General features: G+C 43.6%; 1 protein-coding gene across 5 annotated transcripts in view; it reads right to left on the bottom strand.

The window, feature by feature from the left end:
- Window positions 1-5,929: 5,929 nt before the first annotated feature.
- Window positions 5,930-15,329, bottom strand: part of Thoc5 (THO complex subunit 5) — a 37,397-nt gene continuing 27,997 nt past the window's right edge. For all 5 annotated transcript variants that reach the window (XM_023560795.2, XM_005007276.4, XM_013142055.3 and 2 more), the window contains 6 exons: window positions 15,016-15,130; window positions 12,996-13,099; window positions 12,765-12,852; window positions 10,256-10,371; window positions 9,360-9,550; window positions 5,930-6,125 (listed from right to left, as the gene is read on the bottom strand). In XM_023560795.2, coding sequence (XP_023416563.1) covers window positions 6,062-6,125; window positions 9,360-9,550; window positions 10,256-10,371; window positions 12,765-12,852; window positions 12,996-13,099; window positions 15,016-15,130 — 678 coding nt within the window. In that variant the 3' untranslated portion in view covers window positions 5,930-6,061. The remainder of the gene's footprint in view (window positions 6,126-9,359; window positions 9,551-10,255; window positions 10,372-12,764; window positions 12,853-12,995; window positions 13,100-15,015; window positions 15,131-15,329) is intronic.

The raw sequence follows: 15,329 nt of genomic DNA, 5'->3' as shown, positions 1-15,329 counted from the left end.
TTAGTGTACAGTATTGCCTTGATTACTTTTCTTGTTGCTAAGACAAAATACCTGACACCCAAAGTTAAAGGAGGGAAGGTTTTTATTTCAGCTCATAGAAATAGAAGTTTCGGGGCTGGGGATTTAGCTCAGTGGCATAAGCACCTGCCTTGCAAGCAGGCAGTCGTGAGTTCAATCCCTGGTACCGATAAAAAGGAAAAAAAAAGTTGTTTTCTTTTTCTCTCTCTCTCTCTCTCTGTCTCTCTCTCTCTCTTTTTCACGGCAAGGTCTCACTCACTATGCAGTGCAGGCTGACCTTGAACTTACTATGTAGCTGAGGCTAGTCTGGAATTCATTGTGATCCTTCTGTCTCAGCCTCTTGAGTGCTGGGATTACAAATGTATACCACCAGGCTGACTTCTTTTTTGAGGCAGGGACTCACCATATGTAGTTTAGGCTGGGCCTTGAACTCACTATGTAGCCCAGATTGGCCTGAAATTTACAGTGATCCTTCTGCCCAGCCTCCCAAGTACTGGGATAAGAGGCATGTGCCACCACGCCCAGCCCAAGCAAGCTTTGGCATTTCTATATGCCATGCAAAAGTTATCTGACAAGTAAAAGGTAATTTTAATTTTAAACTTTTAAAGCCTTTAACAAAGTTAAAAGGATAAAATCATACAAAAGATACATTATGTTCTCTGATCACAACAGAATGAAAGTAGAGTTAATAACAAAACCATTTGGAAAAATTATAAATATGTAGAAATTATTAAAAACACTTTTAAATAACTAGTGGTTTGAGGAAGAAATCATAGGAGAAATTACAAAATACTTTGAGATGAATGAAAATGAAGGTATAACAGGAAAACTCAAGGGAAACAGCTAATGCAATGCTTGGAGGGAAACTTAACAGCTGTAAAAGCCTACATTTAAAAAGAAGAAATATCTCAAATCAATAACTTTTTCCTTTGAAAAAGAACTGTATTTATTGTTAATATTAGGTTTGAAATAAACAAGTAGAAGAATGATAAAAACAATGATTAAACCAAAAGTTGGTTCTAGCTTCTTTGAAGATGCTACCAGGCTGTTCACAGAGCTTTGCACATCTAGATGACAGTATGCACTTAGGATACTATGTGGAAGCCAAAGCTACCCTTCTTGCATGGCCTCTCCTGCCCTTGTGCACCTTGGATGAGAGTTGAACCAGGACCAGTACCAGCTGCTCAAGGAATCCTGCTGCACTGCAGCAGTCAGGTGCGATGGCTCAGGTGGCAACTGTTACAACTGGCATAGCTATGGGCTCTACTTTCAGGCACACAGTAGATTGAGCCATCCATCAGGACTTTGGTGAAGGAAACACTGCTGAGCCCATAGGGAGTCCTGCTGGCAGAGCGATGGCAGGTTGACCCGTATGTTAATGAAAGAAAACAGATTTTGGAGCCCACCTTAAAACCAGGGTCACATTAGGCTCTGAGGATTTCAGTGAGGTATGAAGCAGTGTAGTCTTACAAATGGATTTGTCTAATCTAAAGTTCACAATGAAGGGATGAAAAATAACCAACTTACTTTAGTACAAAAGTGTAATTGACAGAAGTATAAACTCTAAAGCCATCATTTAGATCTTCTGTTTTTGGTTTTTTTTTTTTTTTTTTAAATGGGGAATTGAAATCAAGGCCTTGTGTTTGCCAGCCAGGCACTATGCCACTGAGCTGCATTATTGGGCCCCTCTTTTTTGTTTTTGGTTGTGTGTGTGTGTGTGTGTGTGTGTGTGTGTGTGTGTGTGTGTGTGAAACTTGGAGGTCAGGGGTAGGAGTCTGTTGAGCAGCACTACAGGTCAGGTGCGTAACTAACAGAGTACCCACAACCCCCAAATCCCCATAATCACCCTGTGAATTCCATGACCCCACCCCCGACCCCCGAACCAGATAAGGGCCCTAAAGCTTAGACTGAGTCAAGCAATCTGCCCAGAGTCATGAAGTTGCTCAGGGTGGAAGGACAATCCAGATGCATCTGTCTAACACCAAGCTATGATTCCTGCCCACCATGCTATGGTAAGTATACTGAAATGAACAAGTTGTGTTGCTGAAAAAAATAAACTGACCAGCAAAAGAGCCTGCCTGTCTGAACACAACCTGAAGCTACAATCGCAGACAGTGAGCTTTAGAAGCCAACAGACCTGTTCTGAGCTCAAACCTGGGTAAGCATCCTGAGCCGCAGTTTCTTCCTCTGTAAGAATGAAAGGAATGTGGGCACTGGGTGGCCTGACATAATTAAGTAGGACAGTGAATACAGAATCATGATTAGCTCAATGCTTGACCCAAAATAAATGGTTAACGACCGTTCCTGTTGGAGAGGCTGTGGAACACATGGAAAGTGCAGAATAGGGGCTGTACTGATGGGACAAAGTTCCTTTGGGAATCTGGGAGCTCTGTTCCTTCCATAGTTTTTCTTAGCTTTGTTTCATGAGAGTGATCAGCAAGACTGCCGCTGAAATAAAGTCTTTTGGATTTGTAGAGAAAACAAGAAAGGGCAGGCAGGTAAGAAAATAAGGGGGGCTGGCACACAGTGCATGCCTGTAATTCCAGCTACTTTGGAGACTGAGGCAGAATTACAAGTTCAGTCAGCCTGGGAAACTCAGCAAGACCTGGTCTCAAAATGAAAAATAGAAAGGGCTGGGCATATAGTTCTGTGATAAAACACTTGCCTAAGCACAGCTTCAATCACCAGTACTGGAAACAAAAACAAAAACAGAACGTATCAAGAAACATGGAAGGCAGTTTGAAAACGGCAAGGCTGACCTGGGTATGGTGGCACACGCTTGTAATTGTAGTACTCTGGAGGCGATGCACAAGGATTTCAAGTTTGAGCCCTCAATTGGAGAGCTTAGCCACTTAGTGAAACTGTATCTTAATCATCGATCAATTGATCAATCAATCAATCAATGGACAGGCTGAGGATATAGCTCAGTGTGAAGATCCTGGGTTCAATCCCCAATACTGAGGCAACAAAAAGCAAGGATTAGACAGGGGTATAGTTCAGTAGGGTGCTTGCCTGGCATAAGTGAGGACCCAAATTCAATCTAAGTACTGCAAAATAAATAAGTAGCATTAAAAAGGCAGCCAAGTGTTGCAGCATATGCTTATAATCCCAGATATTTAAGAAGCCAAGTAGGAGGATTCAAAGTTTAAGGCCATCTGGGCAAATTAGTAAAATCCTGTCTTTAAAAAAAAGGGGGGGGGGAGGAAAGGGAAGGGAATGGAAACTGGTGGAAGACTACAGACAATTCCAACTGAGGAAGAAGCTTCTAAGTCCTTCCAAGCCAGGCATCTGGCCCCAGTCTGTCCACCTTAGGCATGAATAGCTGAAGTAGCTCAAAAGTGGCTTGATTGTTCTGAGGTTCTCATCTGTTTTAAGACCTCTCTCCTTAAAGAGTAGGAGATTCCTTTGTTCAGTCTACTACTTTGAAAAAAGAAAACCTCTCTGGCAGATGACAGGTTACAATATCTCTGCCTAGGAAGCAGAGCCCTCTCCCAGCCAAAACAAGCTGAGTACTCCTCACTTCCTTTTGGAGATGAGCTTTTGTGCTGAGTCAGTCTGGCCACCTTCCAGTCAAGAACAAAAGTGGCCTGCAATGCAGGGACCGTTTAAATAACTATTTTTAGGTCCTATTTTAATCCGATTCAGCACAGGGAGTGAGATACAGGCCTGAAGGTGGCCAGACCAAGAGGATGCTAGCAGGTACAAACTCCCAGGCAAGTAGGTCAGGAAAAAGACAAGGATATCTTGCTACACATAAAGAAGTACCCAGAGGCTTGGGTTGCAGAAGGGCAGAGAGCGGGAGCTGTTCAAACAATCTGGAAAGGAATACAGTGCCTTCCAAAAAGAGACTAGGGCAAACTGTACCTGGGGAGCTTGTTAAAAATAATTTCCTTGGCCCAGCTCAGGTCAACTGAGTCAGAATATTTGGAGTGGGCTCGGAAATGTACATCTCTGATCGGCTCCCAGGATGGGTGACTTACACATGCAGCTCAAAGACCTCTGAGCTGGGGGCTAGGGGTTTAGCTCAGAGGGATAAGCACTTGCCTTGAAAGCAGGCAGTTATCCCTGGTACCGATAAAAAGGAAAAAGACAAAAAAAAAAGACCTCTGAGCTGGAGGATTCCTAACTCTTATTCAAAGCAATGATGCAACCAAGGTGAAGAAAAGGCTTCACCTTCGTGGCATTACCATGAAGGTTCTCCTCAAATGTCACCTGGTCTCACTCTCAGGCTGTGGTGTGCATGTTACTCAGTGGCTGGTGAGCTTGCATGATTCCTTAACATAAAATGAAGTGGTCACTGGGGCTGGGGATTTAGCTCAGTGGCATAAGTGCCTGCCTTGCAAGCGCATGATGAGTTTGATCTCCAGTACCAAAAAAAAAAAGAAAATGAAGTGGTCATTGAGCAACTATCTAAGGTACCATTCTTTTCTTAGAGGTCTGGCTTCCAGCTATAAAGTGAAGAGCTCTGGTAGGGCTGTCTCCTAGGTGTCTTTCACACAGTCCTTACCCTTGGAATGCTCAGCTGAGTGGGCAGGAGGAACAGCTTTTATAACAGAGGTGTGTGTCACCCAAGGATAGTCATGCTTACAACAGAGACTGAGGGCCTGGGAATGTAGCTCAGCAGCACAGTACCTATCTGGAAAGCGCAAGGCTGAGTTTGATTCCCAGTTCAAAACACATAAACAAACAAACAAAACAAAAAACAGACCAAACATCACTGTTGTGGGAAGTTTGAGACTGCCACAAAAAGTTAAATTCATCTTGTTTTGGAATTAGCAAACTAGATTGTATCTTGACCTATGTAATAATTCTTTTTTTTTGGTCTTTTTCATTTTTTATCGGTACCAGGGATCAAACTCACGACTGCCTGCTTGCAAGGCACGCACTTATGCCGCTAAGCTAAATCCCCAGCCCCATATATAATAATTCTTAAATATGTCTTTTTTGTGTGGTGTGGTGCTTGGGATTGAACACAGGGCCTCATGTATTGTAAGCACATATACTACCACTGATCTACACCCCCAACCCTGTATCTTATTTTATAAAATGAATAGAGAAGCCAGGCATGGTGGCACACAGCTGTAATTCCAGGTACTTGACACACTAAGGCAGAAGGATCCCAAGTTCAAGACAACTTAGCGAGATCCTGCCCTGCTTATATATATTTGTAAGAAGACCTGACTTTTTTTAAAGGATGGCGGTGGAGTATAATTTTTTTTTAACAAAACTAAGAATAATCTATGTTCTCTTTGACCCTGGTTTTTGCAGAATTACAAAGGAGGTAATTTTGCAAACATTTTCCTGGAGTTTGAATTCTCTTAATTCTTTAATAGTCAAAATATTTTTTGAGGCACTTATCATAGCATTACCATGAAGATTCTCCTCAAGTACCACTTGGGCTCTCTCTCAGGCTGTGGTGTGGGTATTATCCAGTGGCTGATTGGCCTGTACAATTCTTCAACATCATTCTCATTGACTGGAATGCAAGAGTTAAAATTACTCTCTGGGATGTATATGTCTTTTGTTTACATTGTACTATCAGATGTTTAAAACATCCAATGATCAAAAAATAACCTGGTCATCAGGAGCAATGACAGGAAGAGTGGAAAGAGTAGAGAAGGAGCAACGTTTTTGGCTCTGCTGACTTTGGTTTCTCCTACAACTTTATGGCAGTGATCAAGGATAATAAATAGCTAGAGAAAAGGACCATCCTTATTTCCCAAACAAAAACAAGTAAGGTATGTGTAGTCAAGAGGGTGGCAACTCCCTATCGGATGAGGCTTTCTTGGCACTCTTTTTTCTGCCCACTTTACAAAGCCTACCCACAAATGTTTTTTCATACTGGGAAGTGCTCCTACCTGCTCTTCCAAATTGCAAAGCTACCTCCCCAAGAAGCTACGGACAAGGGGCATTTGGTCAGGTGACACTTTTATTGGCTATTGTCTTTGGAGACTATTAAGAGCCACATATGAACAAAGCAAAAAACAGAAGCCCAGTACTTGAGGTGGGATCCTGGGGGAAGTAACTGGCGGAGAGCGGGAGGTCATCGATGGCTGAAGAATCCCTGAGGATGGTTATATTTAAAGGGCTTCATCCTACTTGGACCCCTAGAGAAACAGGAAAAGGGAAAGCAGTTAATATCACACTTTCTGAACTGATAAAATAAATTACAGTTCATTCACATAAGGAATATCAAGCAGCTGTTATGAAAAAAAGGCAAAGTTAGGTGACAAAAGACATTGTGAGAAAAGCAGACCACAGTAAAGTGTGACACTATTTTTGTAAAAATGTCACTATGTGCTTGCAGATGCGTGAACACAAACCTGGTGGGGCCCTCACAGTGGATACTTTAGGGACAGGGCTTAGGCACTCCCAAATTTTAGATTGTTATTGTTTTTGTTTTGTTTTTTGTCTTTTTCGTTTTTATCGGTACCAGGGATCGAACTCATGACTGCCTGCTTGCAAGGCAGGTGCTTATGCCACTAAGCTAAATCCCCAGCCCCCAGATTGTTATTTATATTCTGAGCCACAAATATGCTTTATTTCTATAATTTAAAAAAGAAGGTAAAAGAATTTAAAAAGCCCTCTTGTAAGCAGGAGCCTGAGACTGAAAAGAATCTCCACTGTCTGCCAAGAGCTGTGGGTTTATACTTACTACCTTGTAGGTGCCATTTCTACTGTTTTAGATTTTATAGAAGATGTGGGCCCAGCAAGTACAGTGTCTGCTGAACACCATGTGGCCAGGAAGCAGAAGAGTCAAAAGTGAAACCAGTCTGATGCCAAAAGCCTGTTTGCCACAGGAAGGCTGAGAGTCATGACTGGGAAGGGTCAGACCTGTGTCTAGACTCTTTGACACTGTCAAGCCTGGATGCTGTAGCTGTATTCTGGGTTCCCAAGCAAATTTCATACGTCTCTTCCATAGCACCCCACAGGGAAGGAATGCCACCCATGACTGTCTGACATTCAATGGTAACCATAAAGTGACATCCTGGGTCTTGGTTTTAAGGGACCCTGTATGTATGTGTGCATGAATGTGACTGTGCTTTTGAGTGTGTTTGTGTATGTATGAGTATGTGTGAGTGAAACAGGGATTGTAAAAAGAGAAGAAAAGTTTTTATTTTACCACCAGTGGCTGAGTGCTTATTTGGCCCACACTAGCTGCTTGGTACTTTATATTCCAGCTCACTGAATGTTATCTTCCCAATGAGGTGAGATAGGTGTGTTTTACAGATAAGGAAACTGAAGCTTAGTGCAGCTAGACTCACCACACAGACAGAAGCTGGAATTGGAACCTCTTGGGGCCTCTTTCTGGCCCCAAAGGCCTGGCTCATATCCATGATGTCATATACCACTTAACACCAGAAGGACACTGTCACCAGGGGCAACAAGGCAACATCCAGGCACAGTATTGATGGAAAAGCCTCAGTCAGAGGTCTCTGGCTGCTCACATCCTGGCCCTCTGGCCCAATCTCAAGCCCAGTTTCAGTGGTGAGCTGGACTCCAGGCCATGACCTTCACAACTCCAGTCCAGCAGCCACAGAGTTAACTGGATCTGAATCATCAAAGGAGCACCTTCCTAAAGTACTGACAGAGGAGACAGCACTTTAGGAAACAGATTCTTTGGCAAGCATTTGAAAAGAAATAAGCACAGGTGGTTGGGGAGTTCCCACCTTGGAAATGTGCTGCAGTGGGCTGGGAGGGTGGGACAGGTGAGGTCTCACATAGACCCAATAGGGAGCACAAGTCCTAGAAGCTACTAGTGTCCACCACCAGCTCTGCCTTCCTGCAGCCTCAGGGACTGGAGTTGTTTATTGTTAGACAACACAACTAACCAGACAAGTGGAGGTGCAAAATTAGGGGTAAGAATGCTGGGACTGGCTGAGATAAGGGGAAGATAAGGCACCATTCTGACTGATAGGGACAAGAGGGATGTCCTGACTAGAAAGATCATGATCCAAAGTCCACTTCTCCCCAACCCCTTGCCCAGAATAGGGAACTCTGCAGTTTTGAAAGAACAAGATCATTAGTTAGGGGAGAAAATGGAAAGAAACAACCCAATACCAAAGAGAAAGGATGCGGCCGCCCCAAGAAGAGAACCACCAGCCACTCCTGAGATTCATGCCATGTTGAAACTTGGAACACTGGGAAACCAAGAAACCAGCTCACCTCCCTGGTAAGTGGCTGCGGTGTGGCAGCCTGTGGCTGCCCCAGAGCAAAAACCACCCATGACTCCTGAGATCCACACCATGTTGGAACTTAAGAGCACTGGGAAACCAAGCAATCAGCTCACCTCCCTGCTAAGTGGTAGTGAGCATACCGGCATGCAGGCTGAGAATCAAACACCACCACCACCACCCTCGCCCCCAGCAAATGGGAGCCAGAGATCTGAGTATCTCTTGGGAGGTTGACAATATGCAATACAGCAAATAAGGGAGATTTCCTTCTACCATCTCTCTGAAAGCAAATATTTTTACCACTGTTGTGCTTTATTCTGATTAAAGCTATTGCTCTATTCAATATTCTGTTCTGATAAGTTCTATAGTGTTCTGTATTATACTTTATTTTGCTATACCTGATTGAAAGAACAACTATTGTGAAAATAATGAAAGATATACCTATTACTGTTATCCTGGTAACCTGCTGTGAAGTTCTGCACTGATTTCACTACACTGTCTAAATTGGCTTGGTTCCATCTTGTTCTGTTGTTTTTTACTACATTCAAAATAATAAAAAATTAAAAAAAAAAAAAAAAACCTAACAGAAAGGAAAAGTAACCAAAGATACCTTGTACTCAGATACTTTAAACACCGAGTTGTCAGGACCTAGTGGCATATTCTTGTGTCTGAATCATCTGGAAACTTATATGAATATCTGATTCACCATGAGTTAGAAGGTACTACTTTCAGTGCCTAGCAGAAGTGATTCTCCGTGGTCACTACACTCACTGTCTTTCTTGGGAGCGCTTCCTTCGTCTGACTACACATAGCTGAGGGTCACTATAGAGACTACTGTGGAACCTTGGGGAAGTACTAAAAACCCTTATTTGGTAATTAAAAGCAAATACATTCTATTATTTTTTAGACGAAGTATTGAGAATTCATCTGAATCCTCTTAGTTCAAGGCCTGGAACTGCTGACTTGGTTAGGCAGTGTGTTCCAGGGAATGCTCATGAAGATTCCAGAAGGAGGGACCAAGCTCCCCCAAGAAATCCTACTGGAAAGTATACTCGCAAGAGCACACATACTCCTTGCCTGGCCTTGCACTGAGACCTAGTATCCTACAAGGCTCTGCTCTCTGCCCTACATCCCCACAAGAAGTCACCAGTGTACCAGCCCTCTCACCTGAAAAGCCGCAAACACATCTTCTCTTGGGGAAATTCCTTGGGTCCCTCCACACTGTCGTCATGGCTCTCAGTCTCCAGGTAGACATCGAGGAGCACACATAGCCGCTGCAGCTGGTTGGTCAAAAGCTGATGACTGGGCCGAGGACCACAGAGCTCCTTGTAGCACACATTGACCTCACTCTCCATGGCCTGCATGGGTGAGAAAGTCAGTGCCTCAGTTCTCCCTTCTGACCATATCAGCCAGCTTATGTCATCAGATGTGCCTCAGGGTACCACAAGAACTGTGGCTGGTGCCACTATAGTAGCTGGGCCTGTGATGGAACTAGACTATCTTGACATGAGGCCCCCACCCCTGGACACATTGGAATCTTCCTGTCTCTTACCTGTAACTTCCCCTGATTCGAACACCCACAGCCAGAGACAAGTATATAGAGAACTCAAGACCCAAGTCCAAAGGTGCTAGGATTAAAAATGCTCTACAGCCAGAAGGGAACTATTTTATAAACAGAGAAATCCCTGGGACCCAAGGTAGGTAAGCACATGAGATGGGTCTAAGCCAGTGGTGGTAAGCCATGGTCTGCATGCTGCAGACCCCTGTCAGCACATGAGCCAACTCACCCCAGCATGGCTATGCTTTTTTCTAAGCTAAAATTTCAGTGTTTAGGTTTAACTGCCATATTGGCACTTTGTCATAAGTAGATTCTGGATTGCAGCTTGGTCTCTAAAAAGGTCACCATCACTGATCTAGGCCCTTCCTTCTGCTATACCACGTAGGGTCCAGCATATTCTCAAAATGTGGCCAGCCCTTCTGTCCCAGGAATGGACCCAAGTTTTGTCACTACCCACTTCTCTAGGGGGCTCTCACTGTTCTTCCCATCCCTCTGTGGGCCTTACCCGAATGTTGTCATCATTGCTGTTGGTTTTCTCTCCTTTCCAGTTCAAACAGAGCTGGAAAATGGGTGGGATGGAGGAGTAGCCAGGGTTCAATACCACAGCAGCCTGGAGTTTGGCTGGGAAAAGAGGGAGAGGAGGAAAAAACCAGCCTGTTACCCAGCCTGCCAGCATGGCACCCTCCCCACTGGAATGGAGGCCAGCTCAGATGTCTATTAATCCCAGTGCTGCAGAGTACACTCTGGTACAAATGGTTCTACAATCTCCTAAATGGAATTATCAGCTTGCAGAATGTGAGGTCTGGTAATTCTGGTCTCTCCAAGGACCATCTATTGGTGTGCCACAAAAGTATGGGCTTCTTGGGATCCGGTCCACACTGGGCTTGTTCACAAGTTTAATTTGCTGCTTTAAGTTGAATTCCTTATTTGCCAGGAGGTTAAGAAATTTTCCATGTGCAAGTTTATTCTTTTTCTTGAGATAGTGTGCTGTAATTATTGCATCAGTATTTACACCAAATATATATTCTCCAATCTCTTTATATTTATATATTTTATTATGTGAATTTCTGTTTTCATTTTTGTTGGGGGAGGTTCTTTTGTGATGCTGCATATTGAATATAGAAATTCTTCCATTGAGCTACACCCTCCAGTCCTTTATGAGATGTGGTCTTGCTACACTGTCCAGGCTGACTTTAAATTTGCAATCTTCCTGCTTCAGCCTTTCAAGTAGCTGGAATGACAGGTGTGTACCTCCCTGTTTGGCTTGAAATCCTGTTTTTTTTTTTTTTTTTAAGGCAGGGTTTTACTCAGCAAGTCAGGTTGGCCTTGAACTCACTTTGTATCTCTGGCCTCAAATCTGCAGTGATCCTGTCTCAACCTCCCAAGAACTGGAATTATAGGCATGTGTCACCATAACTAGGGAAACCTGGTTTGAAATTCCTAATGGCCAGCATTTATTGATTCCGTACTATACTTCAGGTTCTGTGCTAAACTCCTTAAGCATGTTTTATCTCATCCTAACGATTCTGAGAAATGTATAATTCTCCATTTACAGATGTAGAAACAGGCTCTGACAAAAAACATCATTAAACAGTTGTAAAGCAGGAATGCTGAGATTGACCACAGCTGCCTAATTTCAGAGTTACATTCATAACCTTGAAAAGAAGTATCTGTATTGCATATTACACTATCTTTATTTTTCTTCTGGTGATAGCTTTTGTTTTTATCAGCAGGCTGATATTATCCTCTCTATCAACAGGCAATATCTTAGAACCTGTGATAGTCTGGACATGAGGTGACCCCTTTATGAGGTCCACAGGCTAGAAGATTTGTCCCTGGTGTCGTACTGAGAGACAGGGGAACCTTTGAGAGGTAAGGCCCAGTGCGAGGCAGTTAGGTCATGAGAAGTGGGAGCTGTTCTCTGAGGGGATTAATGTAGTCCTCTAGGACTCTGAGTAGAGACAGAAAGTTGTTATAAAAAGGTTAAGCCATAGCCAGGTGTAATGGCATTATGGGCAGCTGAGGCAGGGGGATAGCAAGTTATCCCAAGTGACTTAGCAAGACCTACTCTCAAAAACAAAACAAAATGAAAATGCAAAATACAGCTGAGGATGTAAGTCAGTGTGAAGGTCTTGGGTTCATTTTTCAGTATGATACCCCTTCCCCACAAAAAATAAAGATAAAGCCTGATTCCTGAATCTCTCTGTCTTACCATGTGATCTCTTCCACACATAATCCTACCATTGTGATACCATTCACTATGAAGCCTCATCAGAGATCAAACAGATGGGAACACCTGATAATAGACTTCCAGTCTCTAAAAATGTGAGGTAAATCTATTTTATAAAGTACCTAGCCTAAGCAATACTGTTATAGCACGTGAAAATGAAATAATACAGAACCACAGATAACTTCCTCTTCTTGGCTATCTACAGCAGTGGGCTTGAGAGGTGATATTCTGTGGGCAGTGTGAAGACTACTGAGGCTGGGGTGACACAACAGCACAACAACCCGAGCACAGCATCTGGGTAGCTCTAGCCTGGCAGAGTCAGATGCCAGAAGTATGAGGAATCACAGCTTTCAACGCCCCAATGCCTTTGTACAGGGATCATGGGAGAGGGAGAGAGGTTCTGTGACCTTATAGCAACCCGAGTGACACCTCTGTTCTTTGGTGATGGGGGCAGGAAAGGAGGTATGATGCTACAGATGAGTAAAGGAAAAGGCAGACAGCTCAGGATCAGAGGTCAGCCTAAGTTTGAACCTCAACTATAAAATAGGAATGATATTACCACCCCAGAGATTGTTTTAACAAGTAAATGTATTGAAACATGGAGGTGACTGTGCTGTAGAATTACTCTTCCACTGAACGTGGCTCTCAAAATCACTACTATTTGCTAAGTTCCTGTGGCAGGATTCCAAGATCTTTTGCTTCTTTGGGCCAACCCTCAGATATGTTTGATTCTCAGCATCTCCTCTAGACTAAAATCACTGTCATCAGAAGAATAATTACCTACCTGTGCCCCTCTCAATGAGCGCCAGGTAGTAGAGATTGGTGTCCCCAGCGAGTCCTGCTTCCACAATGTCCTTAGTGTAATGCAATTCCTAGAATAAGCATCACAAACACAGAGTAAGCTGCTGGCTTCTCAGTCTATCTCCTGCCCTTTTGGTGGGGTAAAGAACTGAAAGGCAAGATGATCATACAGTCCTCAGGATGACAGAGTGACCTGTCAGTCCTTTCCACTTACCATATAATCTTCATGGACAATTGTCACCCACTTCACCAAGCGAGAGACAACCTTGGCAGGGAAGAGGTACTGGCAATCACTGGTAACTGGCACAATACCATGTTCTAAAGTGAAGCAAGACAGTGTCACAAATAAGTGTCACAAATAGTAATCAGGTACCACAGCTGGCTAACTAGGATCTGTTTGGGGCTTTACAGAGGGCAAAGGTGGCCTTGCCATATATCTGTCCAGTTACAGTGCACACTCAAGAGCTACTGAGGTCAACACATGCCAGGAATGCAGGCACACTAGCCTGACCTTCACCCAGCACTATGTGCTATCAGCATTCACTGTACTTTATTTTTAATGTAAATGATGGCTAGCAAGACAAAAAGCCCTGCAGCCAGAATCAGTGTTGGTCCCTCTGCATTAATGACTGTGAACTGGATCACAATAGCCCACAGGGCTGTGTTTTCATAGTTGACCTTGGTGGGGGAAATGACTGAAGTATTCTGTGTCATTTTCTCAAAGGGAAAGAGCTACAGAACTGCTTTAGGGTAAATTCCTGTTGGTGTTACAATACACAAATATGTTAACACAGTAATGGCTGTCCCAGATGACAATCATCAAACCTTGGGACAACACAAACTCAGCAATGCTGACGTGGAGGGCAAAAGATGGGGCAATAATGCCCTGGAGAGATCCACATCCATGTGAAACCTGAAAAGTTTGGGGACTAGGAGAAAAGCCTACAGATGGGTCCTGGAAACCTAATGCCCTTCACCACAGTGACTCTTTTAGATCAGAAAGATCTGACCTCTACCACCCACTACCCTGAAAATGCCCTGTTTATATAAACACTTGTCAGGTATCTGATGAATGAATAAACTAAAAGAAGTCACTGGACAGAATGACCTAGTGTTACAGGTAACTGAGTTAGTTAGAAATATTATAGGCAGAAAGCGTTAGATCCTAGAAGGAGCCAGTGCAGAAGACTAGGTATCTTGCAACCTTGGAAAAGACAGACACTTTGCACTGTGGGCAAGACCTCAAGATAAAAGATCAAACAAATACACCCACATCCTAAGGATTGATACTCTAAATAGATCTCTATCACTCTGAAGAAGCCAGAAGTCACCATCACAATCCCCTAAGTAAGAGTCACTGCTCTTTAAGCATGCTTCCTTGCTAAGTGATTTGCTCCTTCATTTGTCCCCAAGTTAATCCATTTTACCTGAGCAATTCATCTTATTGGTTGGCCCTAGTTCTGTCCCACCTCATGCTCACCTTAAGAGTTCTCATGCTTTTTCACCTTAGATCTACCCTACTTTGTGGTTTTACTCTAATAAAAATTCCTAGAAAAGACAGTCTTTGGCAATCCACTGGGGACCCCTTCTGTGACTCAGACAGAAACTTTCTTTCTCTCAGTAAATATATTCTACTCTTAACCTCCATTGTTCGTAAATTCATTCTTCAATCTTACTGGACACATAGTAGGTTGGGAGTTTCTTTCTCCTTGAATCAGTGGGGGCTTCAGAGAAAACACAGGGGGCTCAGCCCCAACCCTGGAAGAATCAGATCAGTAGACCTTATGAGAGGGATGAGAGAGTGGGTTCCTATACAGCTGTATTCAGATAAGCTAAATGCAGCTCTATGAATGCAAGTGCTCCATTATTCTTTCCACCTATGCTTGGTGCTTAGCATAAATTAGGCTCTCATTAAACACTGGTCTGTAGCATGGATGCATTCTAATGCTCATCAATGTCTGTGACTTCAGACCTAGGATGGGCTGCCCTAATTAGTCTGTGAACTTGTACCACCAATGGCTTGGGGACTCCAGTGAGAGTCATAGCACAATCCAAATGGCTCTGGGGTAAACTTAGACATCTGCCTGAATGCTTCTAACTATGCCCTTACTCATAAAGACATGAATCCAGATCTCCTTGATTTGTCCTTGGAATTGAGTTTTGATTAAAAGGCTGTTGTTTTTGTTCCTATACTACTGAGTGGGTGTTAAGGCCCAGTCCCAACATGAGCTTACCCAGGGATGCAAACTGTTTGTGGAGGGCCAGCCGGGACTGCACCCTGGTCTTCAGCAGCTTCATAGTTGTTTCCATGTGGCTGGCACTCAGCGAGTGATCAGCAATCACTGTGTGCTGTGAATGACAGTGAGAGATACACATCTGAGAACTTCTCTTCCCTTCCTCCAGGAAGACGTCTCTCCCGGAGTTTGCCAGCCTACCTAGCTTGGACCACCCTTTAGCAGGGTTTACCTACCATGACAGGCCAGGCAATGACTCCTGGCAAGACCACTACCAGCTGCTGGGCTCTAAAAAGAGCCGCGACTAGCCAGGG

This window comes from Cavia porcellus, unplaced genomic scaffold (genome assembly GCF_034190915.1).
Source record: "Cavia porcellus strain 051 isolate PalLab524CR breed Dunkin Hartley unplaced genomic scaffold, mCavPor4.1 scaffold_16, whole genome shotgun sequence".
NCBI classification, from domain to species: domain Eukaryota; kingdom Metazoa; phylum Chordata; class Mammalia; order Rodentia; family Caviidae; genus Cavia; species Cavia porcellus.
Note: the sequence above shows the minus strand (reverse complement) of the source record. Positions and strands in the feature narration are given on the sequence as shown.